The sequence below is a fragment of the Nothobranchius furzeri genome, chromosome 3 (genome assembly GCF_043380555.1).
Source record: "Nothobranchius furzeri strain GRZ-AD chromosome 3, NfurGRZ-RIMD1, whole genome shotgun sequence".
Classification (NCBI taxonomy): domain Eukaryota; kingdom Metazoa; phylum Chordata; class Actinopteri; order Cyprinodontiformes; family Nothobranchiidae; genus Nothobranchius; species Nothobranchius furzeri.
In genome coordinates this window covers 41,084,154-41,103,977 of record NC_091743.1, presented here as the reverse complement: position 1 = coordinate 41,103,977, position 19,824 = coordinate 41,084,154, and the positions used below count along the sequence as shown (strand labels likewise).

The following is a 19,824-nucleotide window of genomic DNA, read 5'->3' as shown; positions in this document are numbered from 1 at the left end:
TCTTTAAAAGACCTTTGTGGTTGTTTAAATGGAGCTTCATGAGTATTGATATAAAGTTGCATATTGATATAGACTTCTAGTCACTTCTTGCCCAATATCTGTGTTCCCTGTGACCATTGTACAGGAAACAGCAGTAAAATAAAATGAACACATCAGAGTTTTGTTTGCAGGTGTAAACAGCAGCAGCTAGCTGTAGCGCTTCTGTTGTAACCTGTGGTGAGTGTGAATAACCACGAAAACTAAAACTGAGGGCACTACCATGGTTTTTAGAATAACTGCTGTTTAATTTTGGGGAGTTTGTTAAGATGTGTAGACATGCACTTTGGTATTGTTCTCTCACACTAGCCATTAGCCTATCAATCCCATCAGAAATAATCTGTTTCTCCAAACAATTCTTCAATCTTGCTTTATTGAAATGTTTGTAAACAAATAATTTAAAAAAAGGAGCCTCATGATTAATATCTATAACAATATTTAAAACAGTAACAATATGTCTGTGGTGTACTTATAATGTAATCCCACCCGTCTGTTGTATCAAAGTGGAAGAATTTAACACATGCTGGTAGCAGGACCATCCAGCTGCATGGCCGCTTTTCCTCTGCAGACAAAGCCAGACTCACTTTAACTTGTGCAGCCGAGCACCCTTTTGTCCAGCTGTTCGCAGATGCTGTGGAACCGCAGAGGATGTAATGCATCACCTAAGATCTTGTTCTAGATGCTGACAGAAATGTTGGCCGTGTCAGATGTGTTGCAGCTTCATGGCTTCTGTTAACCCTTGAAGAGGCTTCCGTAGCTTGTAAAGACCAAGTGAAACAGGGAGACAGACTCATTTGTTGCTGTAATGTCTTTGTACATGTTGTCCTGATTGGTTAAACTCTGTGGGCTTGCTTCATGAGGCTCACAGTGGTCAGGAGGCATGTTGCGGGCCAATTTAAACCCGGTTGTTCCGACGCAGCTCATTTTTTTGCTTGCTGCAGCTTCTACACTGAACAATGCCATGCTTTGTCTGGAGTTCATGGGTTTTGGCAGCTCATGATTGTTGCTGAACATCTTCATGTGAGTCCAGCTGTTGTTTAGTGGTGGGTAAACAGCAGGAAGATGATGATGGGACTTTGTTGTTCGTTGTCATGATATCTGACAGTTTTGTGTTGTTTGCATGGAGCACTCAGCTAATGTTGCTCCGGTTGGACTGTTCAGTTAAGGTCGAGTTTCGGTGGCAAGCAGCAAGTGTGGGAAGGTGGTGCCTCCACACGCAAGGTCTTGTGGGGAAATAATTATACATCTGTTTAAGTCTTCTCAGGGCAAGTACTCAGCCGGTGATGAGGGACATTTTGAAATGGCAGACCTGCTGATGTGCAAACCTCTGCATGCTGCAGAGAGGTTTTCAGAAACAGCTGCATGTTCTGGTATACGAATTTGGAATGATCACTTCAGACTCATCAAATTAGCTTTTTAGACGGGACCTGAAGACACGTTAGGAATACCGGTTGTAGATATTCCTGGTGCCTAAATGAGGAATATTACTTTTTTATTAATCTGTAGTTCTTTCTGTTCAAGTTGATGCCAGTCTCAATTATGCCTCGTCATCAAACGCACATTAAACTCAGTCACTTTATTATGTACACCTGGTCAATTGATTGTTTGCACAAATATTTAAAGTGCTGGAGGGGTTCTGCTTTGTGGAGGAGCTGCTAATGCTAACAGTTAGCTTCTACTAGTTGAGATGTTCTCTGCTGTTTCCTGGATGCTAAACCAACAACAGCCTTCCCCGTCGTGAGTCCAGATGGATAAGTCCATGAATGTTAGTGACAGTGTGACGTAGATCTGTCAGGCTTTTCTAATCCTAGAGTTTCACCGTCTGTTTTTATCAGAAGCTAATGCAGGAGATAGGTGTAGGAGACTATTTTCATGTTCAGCCTGCATGAAAAACTCAGAGTGACCGATTATAATCAGAAATCATTAAAAATGTATTTCAGTGTTGCACTCCTTTAATCAACCAGCCCTTTGGTAACTATTTAATGTGTTCATGAATGTGGTGAAGAAGACTTGAGATGAGCTCCCCTGCTGCGCTGTGGTGAAACATATAAACGGAGCATTTTTCATCCCCATGATATAAACCAACACTCCCACCTCTGGTCCTCGAGAACCTGTATCCAGCATGTTTTAGTTGTTTACCTGCTCCAGCACACCTGCTGAATCACCTGTTCAGCATCAACATCATTCCCTTTATGATCAATGAACCCATCTTCTGATGGCTACGTGCTGCAGGATCATGCACCACGACACAGAGCCCAGATCATCTCCAAATGGTTTCCAGAACATGGCCATGAGTTCACTGGACTCCAACTACCTCCACAGTCACCAGATCTCAGTCCAGAAGCTTTGGGATGTGGTGGAATGTGAGGTTCTCAACATGAAGCCGATGCTATCATGTCTGTAATGATCAGAACTTCTGAGGAATATTTACAAGACTTTGTTTGAATTAAAGTTGGATTATGGAACATGAACCCCAAAGTGACATCTAGTGTGTGGAGGTTGTAGTTGCAACAACAGAACAAGGTTTCCAGCCGTCGGGATACCAGGTTCCCTGCCGATACGTGAACTGTTTTATTTGGGTCCATCTGCGGTAGGCTTCACCTAAACTCTGTTTTTTTTAGATCTTTTATGGTTGCTCCTCTTCTGAGAAGGATAACATCTTCTGGGCTCAGAAGCAGCTGCTTGACTTGCCGAGCCCACCGTTTTTCACAGCACCAGCCTCGCTGTGCTGAGTGGACCGTTAACAACAACCTGCAATTAGGGATGCCGATACGATACCGATATTTCAGCCTTCAGTATTGACCGATACCGATATCAATCCGATACGATATCAGCACAATCATACATGCTTTTACTTATTTCGTAGTGTGGAATGTATGAAAGGTTTGCTCAGGTGATATTACTCAGTCGGAAAACAAGAGCCAATAACAGCAAGTATGAAAATACCGACCAAAGTTTTATTAACTACTGGTTGCATAAACCTGTGAACCTTAAACAGGATGTAAAACAAATGAATAAAGAAACAAATAATGAATTAAAAGATTCTGAAAAATAATTTAAGTAAACAAACAAAAAGATGTATTTTATAAGTGCTAAATACTAATTCAAGGTAACTTCACTTGTTTTACTGTCAGCAAATGGTAGGAACAGCTGAGGGCAGGGACATAAGAAAATAAATATTGTCTATTTACCAACTGCTACAAGTTGAGTGTCCTACGTTTCTGTTTCACTCACTGCAAAAATCCTCATGCAGTGTTCTGTGGCGCTGCTTCAAACGCACAATGAGTTTGGACACATTCAATTTTCCCAGTTCTGTTCCACCATGGGAAACTTGTGCGTGGCAAATGGTGCACTGAGCAACTAAAAATACTGCCACATGGTTAACATCGCTCTTGCTCCTTGATACTTTGCTAGTGGTGCAGTGGTTAGTGTTGTATCCTTGCAGCAGGAAGGTCCCAGGTTCACATCCCAGCCTGGGGTCCTTCTGAATGGAGTTTGCATGTTCCCCCTGTGCACACGTTGGCTCTCTCCGAGTACTCAGACTTCCTCCCACAGTCCAAAATCATGGCTGTCAGGTTAATTGGCCTCTTTAAATTGTCCTTAGGTGTGAGTGTGTGCATGCATCATTGTCCTATGTGTCTCATTGCCCTGCGATGGACTGGCAACCTTTCCAGGGTGTACCCTGTCTGTTGCCCCAAGGATGCTGGAGAGAGGCACCAGCCCTCTGCGACCCTGCATGGACAAGCGAGATGGAAAATGGATGGACATTCCATATTCAACCTTTAAGTTCTGGAGCGTAAAAGGGGGTCCAACCTAGCATAGGTACATACTAGTGTAATACATACACACACGGCAAGTTGTGCTTTAGCTACTAACAAACGGCCATTATTTGTTACATTCATCCCACGATTCATCGTGTCAGTTAGCTGGTGTGTGATTAAGGTAGAAAACAGGAACACGATCAGTATTTCAAAACATTTGATAACAAAAAACTTTAAATAAAAGTTGTAAAGCCAACAGAACTATTAGTGTAGCTGCTTTTCAGGCAACAAGCTGTTTGAATTTGTTGATGTGGTCTCTTTGGTAACCATGATAGTGAACAGGAAGTGATTCTGGGCTCATCAGTCCATCCTGAGATGATCATGTGTGATATGTCAAACAGAAATGATTACAACATCCAGGCAGAAAAGGCCTGGATCCGGATGTGTGGACGAAGTGTTCCCGAGCACCTAACTATTGCTTTTGTTGCCAAGTAAGGGGGCTATCAGGACACACCCAGATGAAGGATGACGACTTTCAGCACCAGCACTGAGTGCTGTGTTACCATGACTCATTCTCACACGGTGAGGGGGCTGCATCATGAGCAGTTGGAACTCCGTCATTAAAGCTGCAAAAGCAAATTTGGAAAACAAATGAGCTTCAATCCATTTTTCATGACTTGTAGCAACCTTCTAACGTAGAAAACGATAACTGGTGTTTAGTAGGGCTGGGGGTAAACGATTATTTTTAAAACGATTATTCTGACGATTATTTTATCGAATAGTCGACTATTCTAATGACTCCATGCTTTCGTTCTTTTTTAAACACAGAAACAGTTTTGTTTACCTGTTTGTAGCTACCATCAGCACCACCATCAGCGTCAGCCTGAAGAAGCCGGCAGCTGTCGGCGAAACCGTAGCTACAAACAGGTAAACAAAACTGTTTCTGTGTTTAAAAAAGAACGAAAGCATGGATTTACAAAGACACAGCAAGAACACACCTAAGTTATTCTAATGACTATTTATACAATTAATATAATGATTACTTTTCTATTGCACAGTTAATAAAAACCAAAAAATCTCTAATAAATTCCTCCAAAAAATTGATTAATTGTTACTGTAAGAGAATAAACACTACAGGCCTTCCATTTTGTATAACACTGCTTTTATTGTGTTGGTTAGTTATGTTCTGATGACGTGTAGAACTTGGGAGTGCAGGCTGCTGCCTGAGAGGTGGTTGGAGACGGAGTGTCTCCATGCTGCTTTGTTTTGGTCACTTATGTGCATGAGGCGAGTGATGTTACGACTCTTCCTGGGGAGTTTGGCTCGTGTGCAAAAAGGAAGGGACAATAATGTGGGATTTAAAAGTTAAAATGATGATCAGGTTTATTTACAACTACAAAAAAAAAAAATCTTTCCATCCACAGGTTGGGAATAATAAAACTAATTCTGCCTGTGGGGAATTAAAACAAAAGTACAAATAACTAGGGATGTCCCACTGGGCACAGATTACTGGGTTCTGGACCAAAATAAGAATCTCCAAAGGTCCAAACTCTAAACTGGGTGGTTAAACCAAACTCAAGGTGATATTTTAAACTAAACCGAAAACCCACAACACTCTAAATGTAATAAAAGGGAGATCTGCACCACAAAAAAGATAAACTCTAAACCAAAACGTAACAGCTTATCCAAACGCAAGAAGCTGTTAGCGAAAATGCTAACAGTAGCTTTACCAACGTTAAGTTCAAGTTACCAAGTTTAAATAAACCAAAAACACCCAGCAGCAAACAGACCAGCACGGAGGAGAGACTGCTAGCACCAAAACAGCTCTCCTAATGTCTGAAAGAAGCTCCTTTATGAAAGGAGAAACGCTCCCGGTGATTTTCTGCATCTGCGATAGAGATGGAGCAGCGCATCTGACCCCAGAAGTTGTTGTCCGTTGCCGGGAGACGAAGGCGGGCAAAACACGAAAGGAACCTACTAGCGGACGGACATTGTTCCGGGTCTTTGGTATTTGGCGGAGATATTAGTGAAGGCGGAGAAGAGGGCGAACTAGAGGAAAAACAGGCAGATTCAACCTCTATTTACAAACTCCTGGGGATGCAACAAGTGGGCGCGGTGCGTCGACTACCGGATCTGACGTCGACGAATTTTTAGAATCGAGCCGTCGACGTCATCGAGGCGTCGCTACAGCCCTAGTGTTTAGCACTATCTCGTTTCCTCTGGCATCACGGGTTTCCGTGAGAGCCCGAAAAAAATATCGTTTCTACCTATATTACATGAATTAAATGGACTCAGCGTACCGGGGGTTTTTTGTAAGCAGAGAGGAGACGGAGCGCTTATCGGTGATGTGCTCCAGGCAGCTGCGTCCTGCACATGGCCACAACATTCTCAAAGCGCCGCCATCCAAAAATGTAATTAACACATGATTATTCGGGTCCGCTCAAATTCTTTCTGGTACTTTCTGTGCTTTATTCGTGCCTGTCGCGCTCTGCTGCATCATAACTCATTTTATCTTTATAAAGCAATCAGTTATAACCTTGTAATGTTTATATATTTAATACAATTCGGATCACCTTCAACACTCAGTCCCACACGCAGGGCTGTATCGAGGCACTTTGGGGCCTCCCGAAGCCTCTGTGTAATTCGTCCCCTGCCAGCACAGACCCCCTGTTTCAGCTGATTCCCCCATTTTAATAACAAAGCGACATTAGAGCTCAGGAATAAAACACGAGTCTGAACCTCCCCCATGCTGCGCAGTCGTCAGACACACAGATCAGCAGATCAACAGGCAGAGAACAAGGATAAATCTTCAACCTTGTTTTATTGTCAACATGGACGTAATTTTTTTGGGGGGGGGGGGGGGGGAGACATGTTCCCCCCACTTTTTTCCAAAGCCAAATTTTTACCATCCAAAAACAATATTACATTATATTAAATAGACAGTGGTTGAGCTCTAGGACCAAGCGGAAAACAATCGTTTGTGTTGAAGCCTGTTTCCCATTAGAACATACTGTAAAGATACCCCCCCCCCCCCCCCCCCACACACACACACACACCTCTGGTCCTCATACTGGTTGTTTCCCCCCCACATCTAAAGTTAAAATTACGTCCATGATTGTCAACAATAAAACACACCAACTCACGCTGTCATTCACTAGTTAAGCTTAACTTGAATAAGCAGGGAAAACATGAACAATTATTCAATGAAATTGTGACGATGACACTAGACCCGCCTCTCCCCAACCACCTCGCCACGAGGATGCTAAGGTGTTCCAACCTGGTGGTACAATCCCGTCGGTGTGTCCTGGGTCATTATTGAAACCATCAGCTGATCCACAGGTCTGACGGCTGTGCAACGCGCGCGCGTGCGAGAGAGAGCGCTTTCACATTCGTGTTTTATTACTAATCAGCTGCAACAGCTTTGTTGAAACTAAATCACAGAAGATGTCCAGAAAGTTCGGAAACGTGTTCATCATGTGTAAACGAACTGTATTTAATTAGTGTTAATGAGTTATTGACGCATATACAACTTTACATTCACCCTAAATATTTTACTAAGGATGCTTTCCTGCTCCTTAAACCCAAACCAGGTCAGACCGATGTTACCCCGTCTTCTTCACCAGCGCGTCTTCATCTGCAGAAATGGGGATCCGTGCTGTAACTCCCACGATCAATCTGCATGTTTCCACAGACTTGAACGCGTTTGCCAAAATAATCAGATTTTTATTTTGCTTCCACAAAAAGCTAATTTTAGATTAGAAATTACAGAAACCAAAGACAGCTAGCCATCACATTTTAAAGCCATTCCTCCTTAATTATTTTGAAGTCACGCGGGACGGCTCGCCGGTTACACTTCCAGGTAGAGCTGTAGCGAAGCCTCGATGGCATTGACGGCTCGATTTTAAAAATTCGTCGACGTCAGATCCGGTAGTCGACGCACCACGCCCACTTGTTGCATCCACAGGAGTTTGTAAATAGAGGAGGAATCTGCCTGTTTTTCTTCTAGTTCGCCCTCTTCTCCGCCTTCACTAATATCTCCGCCAGTTACCGAAGACCCGGAACAATGTCCGTCCGCTACTAGATTCCTTTCCCGTTTTGCCCGGCTTCGTCTCCCGGCAACGGACAACAAGTTCCGGGGTCATGCGCTGCTCCGTCTCTATTGCAGAGATGTAGAAAATCACCGGGAGCGTTTCTCCCTTCATTAAGGAGCTTCTTTCAGACATTAGGAGAGCTGTTTTGGTGGTAGCAGTCTCTCCTCCGTGCTGGTCTGTTTGCTGGGTGTTTGTGGTGTCTATGTTTGACATTTATGACCACATCTGACATACATATTTAAGTTTGTAGAACAAGCGTGTGATAAATGACTTACTGCTGGAAACCGCTGGCTTTTTGATTCCCGCCTCCTGTGAGCCTGCGGGTTGCTGTGAAGCTGTGAGCGGGGCAGAGCCGGCAGCCCCACCCGTTGGAAACAGCGTGTGTGGACCGACCGTACCAACTTGAACAATTGGGGGGGGGGTGGGGGGTGGGGTGGGGGGGGGCTATAATTTCTCAACAATTAAAAACACATTGTTTTGTATTTGCAGACTAACTTTTACGTTGTGGTTTTAGAAGACAATACAGGTTTACTGATAGCATTTCTGTGTTTGTAATAACTTTTGTGGGGGAGGGGGGGGGGGGCAACTTTGTGTGTGGGGGGGGGGACCCCCCCCCATTCCCCCTGGGATCTCCGCCTTTGGTCCCTTCCTTTTTGCACACGAACCAAACTCCCCAGGAAGGGTCGTAACACCACTCGCCTCACACACATAAGTGACCAAAACAAAGCAGCATGAGGACACTCCATCTCCAACCACCTCTCAGGCAGCAGCCTGCACTCCCAAGTTCTACACGTCACCAGAACATAACAACCGCAACACAATAAAAGCAGCGTTATACAAAATGGAAGGACTGTAGTGTTTATTCTCTTACAGTACCAATTTATCAATTTTTTTGAGGAATTTATTTGAGATTTTCTTGTTTTTATTAATTGTGCAATAGAAAAATAATCATTAGATTAATCGTCTAAATAGTCATTAGAATAGTCGACTATTCGATAAAATAATCATCAGAATAATCGTTTTAAAAATAATCGTTTACCCCTAGCCCTACTTCCAAGTAGTGCGTCAGGAGCTGCTGGTAGCTCGCGAGCGACATGTTGGAGACCCCTGATGTAGACCTTCAGTATACAGAACAGACAAACAGCTATTGATAATGAGTGAGTGCTAAGCTGCACCCCCACATCAAAAGGCATGCTACCATTCAGCACAGCTTATTGTTCAGATGTTTCACTTTGAAGCTGTTTAGATTTGTGCAGAAGATATACACGATCGTTTTTTGCCTTTTGTAAGTGTTCATTTAATTACAAGACAGATGGAGCTTAACCCAACCAGTGGTACCATCTCAAGCACCATCACTGGTCAGCTACTCACTCACGACCAATAAAAGAGTCTCATATTTTTGACCAAACCAGGTGAAAGAACATTTCCTGTTTTCTCCTGCGTTACAGTACCAGTTGCATGCTCACCTGCCTTTCCCCTGATTCTAACCCCAAGCATAAAACTCAAGCTCTGGCTCTCAAAAACCTTTTAAACTTGGGAAGTTTAAAAGTTCTCCACAAACGTGGCAGACCTCCAGGAGACCAGAAGGGCCCTGGATGTGTGCTATTGTTACCATTTAAGTGTGAAAACATTTCGGTGTGAAATCCAATAACCAAGACGGGTTACGTGCTGTTGAGCTGAAATCCTGACTCTGAAAGCATGCCACTTTCAAAATGACATTGACGAGTCTCCTAATCTTCAAAGTGCTTAAAGACCAGTCGTAAAGATCTCAGCAGGCATTTGACTTGTCTGATAGTTGTCTACAGTTTTAGTTTAAACACCAGGTCTAATAAACAATGTTTATATTTATTTTTTGTGAAGGGATGGAGTCTCCCACTAGATGCTACATGTTTGACCTCATCGGGCCTCTGAGTCACCTCTGTTTGCAGATGTTCCTCCTGAACATGAGCTCACAGAAAGGAATCCTGATTTCAAGTCTCAACAGATGAATACATCATCCAACAGATACACATCATGTTGTTAAGGAGGCTATTGTTGGCTGTTAACTTTTCATTACTGGTGCCTCTGGTGGACTCAGAGGTCTAAGTTACGATCCACACGTGCAGAGATCACAGGAGGTGGTGGGTAATTAAGCCTTTTGAAAAAGAGGCCCATTGAAAAGCTGCATTTTGGTCGTCTCAGTGCTGCGGAGTGAAGGGTTTACAGGGAAAGGTTACCCTGCCGTGTAAATATTCCACTTATGTGCTCCAGACATGCTGGGGGGTGGGTCTGTTGTTGTCGTCAGCCACTGGTGTCGCTGGTTTAGCAGTTTGCTTTGGGACAGTTTAGTGCCAGTCCTAAAACTGTAAATTAGTTTTTAAAACTTACTTGTGTATTTGCTTGGTATTCACATAGGTGTGCTCAAACACAAGTACTGTAGTGGGCTTGTTTCCTTCTGAAGCTGTTCAGTGCTTTGTTTACTTTCCCTTTGCATCAGCTTATCCCTGCCATGTCAGCCAAAGGGTTAAACGTTATTACCTGTTACAGACCTGTGTGCTCCAGAAGCGTAGGGATGTAACAACGTCGATACTTAACAGACAACATTTACCCACTAATGGACTCTGCAATGTTGCATCATTGAAACGAAGGACTGAAGCTACGAAGCCAAATCTATAAAAACAAGCTAGCTTAAAAAAATAAACTCATGCCTCTTAACACTCTAAAAAAGTATAGCTATACATATTTTGTGGAGATTAAAAAAAAAGAAAATAAAAATTATTAAAGTGGTTTTCTTCCATTAGTCTAAAGATTTCAGTCAGTAGCACGGCTCAGTGCGGAACCAGCGACAGGACATCCAGTTGTCTGTCTCACCGAAGCGTCGCACTCCTGCTCTTCCCTGGGTCCTCCCCTCGTTACACGCTCACGTATTCAGCAACAGAACACCACTGGTGTGAGAGGTTCTCCACTCAATAACATCAGAGAAGGAGAAATGGCCGGCTGCTACCACTTCAAGGTGAAGACAAACTACCGGAGTACCAAAAAGAAAATCACCATTTAAAGTCACGGACAACAAAAGACGTTTGGACCTAGAAAACGGCGACTGGTGCTCTCTCATTTACTGTGGCATTCCTATATGAGGAGGCGTGTCTTAGGCATGACAGCCGTTGGGAGGGTGAGGGTTCTGTGACTGCCCAGCAAGCATTTGGAGGTTTGGTGACCGTTGAAACGACATCAGTCCGAGACGTCCCATCATGGTTGGAAAATACTTTGAAAGTGAAAGTTGAACCGACGTCTTGCAGCGCGTCACATTTGAACGTTTAATGACATCAGTGGACATCTTATCTACGCTGTAAAAAGAAAATACTGATCAACATCTGGGTCGGAATCTGGTCCATTTTTGTTTTCCTCATCTTGGCGGGCAGTGACCCGTGGCGATCCAGGAGTGCTAATTCACAGTGCGACGTAGATCTGAGTTTCACCGTCTACTTTCTATCAGAAGCTATGCAGGAGATAGGTGGAGGAGACTATTTTCCTGAATGAAAACCTCAGCGTGACCCATTAGAGTCAACCGCACTGTTATCTTGGCTCACCAGTCCTTGGAAGCAATCCATTTAGCAGAGTAACATCACAAACCAGAGGACAGGAGAATGGTGTTCTTTACTTTATTTTTTGCTGCACAGACTTCTACATCCCCCACACACCTCACCTCTTCTCAGTGAAAACATCAGCTTTTATACATCTCCCTGATTGGGATAAACCATCACCTAAAACCTCAACACTAAATTTAAAAGCTAATAAATATATACACAATCATAGTTACTTTAAAATATCTACATTCCACATTCATTTCTATAAATAAGCAGTGCTTAACATACATCAATACTTCACCATATTAAAATAACCCAATCACTCTTCCAATCCTCCTCTTGGTATATCCCTCGGGAACCTATAAAAGATCCATACGCCCTCGAAGACTATTTTGCTCACACCTGCTGGCAGGAAACAGGAAAGGTAAGCACACGCCCAAAATACAAATGTTTGTTCCACAGCCCTTTCCTTGTTCAGTTCTTCCCATCAATAAATACCATACTTCCCATCTTACCGGGTCACCCGCTAATCAATATACAAATAAACACCTTCAATACCTCATGAATGTGTCCCATTCTAATTATAAGATCAGTAGATCTGTCCAGTATGTAGGTGTGGCAGTGATCCACTGTCACACACACACCTTTAAAACATCCACTTTGCTGGACAGAAAATATTATGACTTACATGGGCTGCATGGTGGCGCTGTTGTTAGCACTGTTGCCTCGCAGCACCAAGGCTGCAGGTTCGAAACCTTTCTGCATGGAGTTGCGTGTTCTCCCCATGCATGCGTGGGTTTCCTCCGGGTACTCCGGTTTCCTCCACAGATCACAACATGCCCTATAGGTTATAAATTGTAAGTCGCTTTGGATAAAAGCGTCTTCCAAATAAATAAACATAAACATACGTGTCCAGATTCAGCTGCTCTTCTGTTGACCAGGCTGCAGAATCATGGGAAAGGCTTGTAGACTTGGTTTGGGGTCCTTGCTAATTGTCTTGGTTCAGGCAGAGCATGTGTGGTGTTCATTGTCAAAAGAAGCCCAGCGCTTCCAAAATGGCAACACATATGCTGGCCTCCAGCTACTGGATGAGGAACCAAGAAAGTTCAGTTATCCCCAGAACAAAGTCAGACGAGTCCTTGTTTCCCCAAATTTGATCAAAAACCACTTTTCCAATGTTAGGCCTTCAGTAAAACAAGGTTCTGGCAAAGGACTCTCTACTAGAAGTTACCTGGAAGTCCTCTCCCAGCCAGCTCAGGGTTCAGCAAGGATGGTCAAGAGTCACTTGGTGCCCAGAACCAGTGGACGACGCCCAGATTCACTCCGGGCCAATGCCCAAACTGAACCTAAGCATCTTGGAAAAAAGAGCTTGGGCTGATAAGAGGGGTTCGCCACGTTCTTACTCTACATCTCTGAGTTCTTCCAGGGAACGCTACTCCTTCAGTCCCGCTTCTCTGTCTGCAGCTGAGAAACCAACCAAGTTCAGTGAAATGGACTCACCAGCTTTCCTATTTGGCCCAGTTGCTCCTGGATCTCGTGGGTCTGTGAAGATGCAAACATATGCTCGTGGTCCTGCAACCAGGTTGTACTCCAACAGTGCATCTCCAGGACTAAGGGCTGGGAGTTCATTTCTAAGGAATGTTGTGCCAAATCAAGGTTCCGAGGCAAGGAGTTGGCTGCACGTCTCTGCACCCAGTCGCACCTCCGTGGGACTTGCTGTCCCCAGGAGCGTTAAGATAGGTATTCCTCAGGATTCTGCTACAATCTACGAGATCTCCATCCAGTATGGTGTATTTGCTATCAGACGAGTGAAGGAGCCTGACAACCAGAACCAAGCAGAAGACCAGATGCTGCAGCAGATCTCTAAACCTGCTCCTCAGTTGATGGTGGCTAACTATCCCAACTTCCCAAATGGTCATCTGGAGACCAAGTGGAGCAGGCTCACACAGCAAAAACTGTAACTTGGTTCTAAAATTGCTGGCTTAGTGAATTTTTACTTGTTTTATAATGTGATTAAAAATAAAGAATATTTTTATTTTAAAAAAAAAAAACGTACATGTCCAGAAGAAACAAAGCCAAGTCAGAAAAGAAAAACTCTTTCTCCTATTGTGCTTTTTATCAATGTTCAGCGAACTGAAAGCGCTAACTCCTAGCCTTCATGTTAGCTACGAGCACAGTAAACCGCTATTGCATGAAGCAGGTAGCGGCCTCTCACTAGTGAACCTACTCATGCTACAAAACTAAGTGCAGTTTCTGGTCAACAGAGGGCTGAAGTTGGTCCAGTTTCTGGCCCAAGAAGAATGTATTCATATTTAAAACTTAATGAGTAAATACTTGTCATTTTGATATTACCCTAATTAATTTGATTACATTTTCTTCCATAATCAACCATTTCTTGCATGTTTAATGACTTGTTTTCTCTGCTGTGCAGCATCAGCCTTTTGATCGGTGCTCCAAAAGCCAACACCAGCCAACCGGCTGTAACAGAAGGAGGAGCCGTGTATTTGTGTCCCTGGAGCCAGAATAATTGCAGCTCTATTGACTTTGACAAGCAAGGTAGGTTCTTAAATTCAAGCAAACGGCTGAATTATTTGTAACAAGGGGTCCTACAGGGAACAAGCTCATTTATTTTTAGGTCTAATTCATTGCTACATGAATTCGTGCCACCTTTGCCGTGGATTCGGGTTTGGTGGTAAAAAGTGTCAAACTAGCCATAAAAGTGCCTGAGTGCAGCTGTAGGTGACATTCTGTGCTTGACCTTCAGGTCAAAGGCGCAGCTGCTGCCATCTCACCTCTCCTGCAGTGGTCCTCTGCTCTGACTGAAACTATCCTTTTATGTCTCCTTTGAGTTTTAATGAGCCCCCACCCCAAACTGTGTCCAGAGAGCTTTGATTTTTTTAGCCGACCCTCAAGTCCTAAACATTAGCTCAGAGTCATAATCTGGACTAGGACCCCAGAGGATACAGGCTGCCGTTGGCTCTGCCAGGAAATTAATCAGCTCGATCAGCAGGAAGCGATAAGGACCAGCGTTTGATGATGACAGGGTAGCACTTATCTGATTCACTGACATGCTGATATCAAGTCTCCGTTTATGCAGAGCAAGAGCTGCCTCTGCACATTAACACACACCCACAGAAAGTTTACTAAACAGTCTCGGAAATGTGTCGCTGAAGCTTTAGTTGCTCACATTTGGTGTGCTTAAGGACAAACGCCTCATTAACCAAACAAACTCAGATCAAACCAAGACTTTTTGATGCTGTGGGGCATTGACAGTGCAGGGATACACAAAGAGCTTCATTTGTCACTTAACTTCAAATAATGATGCTAAAATATTTAGATATGAAAGTAATTATAAAGTTCAACCTAAATGTTGAAATGTGAATACAACAAAAGTTTGAGCTAACATGCAAATAAAATAAAAGTAAGCCATCAAAGAGTGAAGAAATCCACTATCTAACATCTCTTTGATGTTCAGATTGTAAGTACATTCAACCATGGACCATTTATCTATGTTCCACGTGTACGATGATAAATAATCCATGGTTAAACACACTCACACAATCTCATCGTTTAAAAGACCCTAAGATATTATTCAGGGGATCTATTTTAATCAGCATTAGCACGTAAGCTAAATATTTTGTTTAAAACGGCTTTATTTAAAGTTATAATCCCATTCACACACTGATGAAATTACATCTCCATATCTGACACATCCTCACGGGGAGCGGTGAGCTGCAGCTGTGGCTGTGCTCAGGAACTATATGGTGGTTTAACCCCCCCAATTAAAGTCTTTGGTATGAACCGACCGAGATATGAACCCCAATCTCCCAGTCCCAGGGCGGACAGTCATGCCGCCTAATATAAATTTAAATTCTAAATATTAATTTTGGATTTACGATCGGTTATTTAGTCACAAATAAACTGCTAAAAAGTGGCTTTAAAGCAACGCTAAACTTCTATCTCCTGCTGGTTGAAAGCGGAGTAGCAACAATGAGCTAATATGCTAACATGAGCCAACTATACGGAAACAAGCCACGAAGTAAATAGATCCACAGCGTTGGACAATAAAATGTATTACTTACAAGTCCAGTGGCAACCAATCCAAGTCACGATCAGCCTGTGATTTCGCAGCGTCGAGTAGGCTGCGTTCTGGTTCTAGCTTTGCCTCCAAAGACATTACTCTATTACTTTTACATCCAGGCTCTGCATGATCCCCAAAAAGCTAAATTCTTCTTCTTGTTGTTGTTTTACCTAGTCTCCTTATGTCTGCTGTGGGTTTTCTACCAGGTAAATAAACACTGAGACACAGCTGTTTAGGTCCAGCAAACTTTTACTTTCTGCCTCAACTCTTCAACCCCAACAGAAACACACGTGACACCAGTGCCCCCTAGTGATCACTGTCATAACGGCATGTCCATTAGAGTACAATACACCACATCCTTCTTGTGCTTCTTACTGACCATGAGAAAGCAACTGCTATCCTTTATATTAGCTACCGGTGTCGGTGCAGGATCTGTTCGGGTGCAGGATCGGCTCGGGGTCCTTCGACTGCCGATGACGTCAAAGTAGTTGACTGGCTGAACATGAACCTTAGGGAAGTTACGTAATTGCGTTACGTTGTTATCACGTTACGTTGGTCCAGGCAAATTTTTCTGTTGGAAAGATGAACAACTTTTACAAAGAAATCCATCATTACCTCTTTGAAAATACACTTTTAGCATAAAGCTGCATGTATATTAGGGCTGAACGATTAACTGCATGTGCAATTAAATTGCGATGTGACAAAAGGAGATTTTCTAATCGCAAAGGCTGCAATTTGGCAGCGAATGGTTAGCGCAATGCTAATGTACATGGAAAAACCCATAGGAATGCTAATGCTAATATCACCGATTACATTGTCACAAATTATGAATTAGAAACGTGCCAAATGATTACATTTGGAGTCTAATAGAAAGTAAAACTACCATCAATCAAATAAGTACAGACAGGTATTTTAGTAAAGCCAGAAAACTTTTAACTCCAGAGTTTTGGCTATAGCTGCTATGAGCGTAACCCATCGACATATAAATATTGGACAATGGGTTTCCATAGACTCCAATAACACATTTCTGAAGAGAAATGGGAGGTGGCCACCACCGCCATTTTGACCATGTCACAGGTTCCGTCAAGCCCAGACAATTCCACAAAAGGGAAGAGAGGTGTAGCTGAGGGTGGGGCTGTAAGGCTGGGATCAACTGACGACACCCGGTCGAACTAGCTACAAGCTAACCTGAAGCTAACCCAAAGCTAACGCGGAGGTGGGAGCTAAGCTAACGGAGGTAGCAACCTAGCTACACCCGGAGTTAACTGTGCACAACACCAGAGCTTCTGAGTCAGAGATACGCCGGGCTGACCGTTGGGTAAAACCGGGTGGAACACAGAGGTCTCCGAGACCCCCACAAGCCGGCAGCCGCACAGCAGACAAGTGCCGCTGCGATCTGAGATGCGCAGAGCTGCCGCTGGGGAGAACCGGGTGGAAAGGTTTCCATCCCAGAATTCCACAAGCCGGCAGCCCGCGTAGCAGAGAGAAGCCGCGATCAGACAGAGATGCGCCGAGCTGCGGGGAGGGGAGAACCGGGTGGAAAACGTCGGTCTCCCGAGAGCTCCACAAGCCGATAGTCGGAACCCAGCTCCCCCGACATGTTATATTTCAACCCATTTTCTAAAGTGCAGCATTATGTTAAATGCACTGGGTTTTACCCTATTACATTTAAATTTCATGGTTAAACAGTACATGTTAAAATCTAAGCTCAGCTCGGCACTGACCTAAAATACATAAATATAATTTTACTTACCGAAAAAAATGAAGTGAAGACTCCTTGGTCGCTCTATTAGTGCAATTAATGCCACAGCAAGTCATTTTGTCCAACAATTGCACAAATAATATCCAAAAAAGAATACACAAACGCTACAACTAATGGTCTAAGTTGAGAGACTGAAAATGACCGAACAGTTTCGAGGCCAGACCAAGGCTCTACTGAGGCCTTTCCCTGGAGCTAGCTCTGTGGTCACGTGGGTCTGATGCTCATTAATTATACAGAATTTTAGGCTTTTAATACACTTAAACAGAAGAGTGAGAAAAAAATTCACCCCCCTCAGAGTTGTCATGAGTGTAAACTAGATCATTTAAACATAAAACATGTTCTGGTACCAGGCTGTGAACATGTTTATTTCTGCTGTGAATTTGGTATTTTTAACATGGGAGTCAATGAGGATTTGCTCGCTTCTGACACCAGCCCCTAGTGGATGAGGGTGGAACTGCAATTTATTTCATTTCCAGGTTTGCCTCAATTTTTCACCCGCATTGTGGGGGCTTGGCGTAACCGAACTACGCATTGACAAGACGTCACAAACTCTAAACTCAAAATACTTCAATAAACGGGACACACTTCTTTCCTGCAAATACAATTTCACAGATGTTGCTAATACCTATGATCCTTCAAGGGATGTGCTCAAAGAGGAGTTCAACATTATGAATACAATATAGTGTTTTATTTTACAAATACCATTATAAACACAAACTTAGGTCTTAAGAAACATTATTTTAATAACAAAACTGCTAAATTCTTTCCAACAGTATAGATGTGTATTTTGTCCGAGTGGGTTTGCCGTACTTTGACGTCATCGGCAGTCGAAGGACCCCGAGCCGATCTTACACCCGAGCAGATCTTGTACCGACACCGGCACAGTAAACAGCTGTTGTCGTAAAGTAGAGACCTCACTAGTGTTCTACACAAAACTGTGTGTGGTCAGCAGAGAGCTACAGAGTGTTGCACAGGGTTGTGGAACTTTCTGGCTGAAGAACCACTGAAACTAAATAAAGGGCTTAAAGTGTAAAAAAAAACTTTATAGTGAAAAGTTATTTTAATGGGGAGCTAAATATGGTCAATTATTGCTATTAAATTTGAATTAATATGTTAACATTTGCATTTAATGCTACCAATCTGCTACCGAAGCTCTGCACGTGTAAAAGTATAAATCTTACAGTTAGGCCCTACAGAAGTTTTTTACAACAAACTGACATTTTTACCACATGGACTAAAGGCAAACATTCTCATTCAGCTGTTAGATGAAGCCAGGTCACGCTTTCCAGGAAAATAAAAGTAGCAAATCTTTAAAATGTTGTTCAAGTTGCTGAATGTATGTGTTTTGCAGGCAGTAAGGCAGACTTTCATACGTGTGTTCCAGAAGTCCTGCTATCTCTCTCCATCATTACTGCAGGGCCTCCTTCTAAAAACAGACTGGGACTATAAAGTTCAGCCATTTGGGTTACAGTAACACCGAGTGTCTGTTTGATGTCAGCTGTGATGTGGTAGGCAGACTGAGCTGGCAGTGCTCTGAAACAAGACTGTAAAATATTCTTATGAAGTCCCAACACATGGCCAAACCTGACAATGTAAAAATCAGTCGTGAGCTGCGATGGAAACCTCCGTCCTTGCAGCGTTTAAAATGCTTTTCCTGTTTTCTTTACAGGCGATCAGTATTTTTACATAAATGACGTCAACACTCAGGTTGAGTTCAAATCCCATCAGTGGTTTGGAGCGACTGTGCGTTCCCGTGGTGACAACATCTTGGTAAGACTACTCCCATAAGTGGTCAGTTTGTGTTTGTTTTTGTCAGGATTATTAGTAAACAGTCTCTATGGCTAGTGAACATTTTAAAATCTGAATTTTGAAAGCGTGATTGACGTCCAAGTTTTTCTCATTTCTTCACTTTGCTGTAAAAACCAATGAAAATATGCCTGTAGCCCTCGCCACAATGACCACAATAACTAAGGACAGCAAAGGGGAATTTCTTGCATCAAAAAACAAAAACGTCATCTACATCTGATGATATCTGGGCATTCTGTGGGGCCTTGTCTCGATTTGAGGGGTTATTCCACATCAGCGAATGATGCTCCCTCCCAGGAAACCAGCACAACCTCCACGGATGTTTTCTCTTTTACATAAACAGGTGAAGGGTGTCCAGATCTGTCCACTATTCCAACACATTCTCACACCCTAAGCGTCGGAAACAAACGCTTGGTCAGCCACCCTCCACGTCAGACCCCAGATGCCAAAAGTGCCCTTTTTCGTTACTTATGTGTGAAAAGGGGTTTTTCCCTTTTGTGACTGCAGATCCCAATGCAGCGTAAAACTGATATGATTAGATATCCGCTGATGCGGCACCGAACCAGCTCGTTTAACCGCACCTAAACCTTAACGTTTCACTATTTATAACCTTCCCCTCTCCCTCATCCTAACCTTAACCCTCTTGCTACCTAAAACGTTACTCTCACTGCGATCAAGCGTTTGTTTCCCCTGCATTCTGACTCTGACAGTCAGAGTCTGA

At 43.2% G+C, this 19,824-nt stretch overlaps 1 protein-coding gene across 3 annotated transcripts in view; it reads left to right on the top strand.

Moving 5' to 3' along the window:
- Window positions 1–19,824, top strand: part of LOC107385841 (integrin alpha-5) — an 81,286-nt gene that overhangs the window by 1,273 nt on the left and 60,189 nt on the right. For all 3 annotated transcript variants that reach the window (XM_015959981.3, XM_015959983.3, XM_070549170.1), the window contains exons 2-3: window positions 13,886–14,010; window positions 18,967–19,067. In XM_015959981.3, the coding sequence (XP_015815467.3) occupies window positions 13,886–14,010; window positions 18,967–19,067 (226 nt within the window). The remainder of the gene's footprint in view (window positions 1–13,885; window positions 14,011–18,966; window positions 19,068–19,824) is intronic.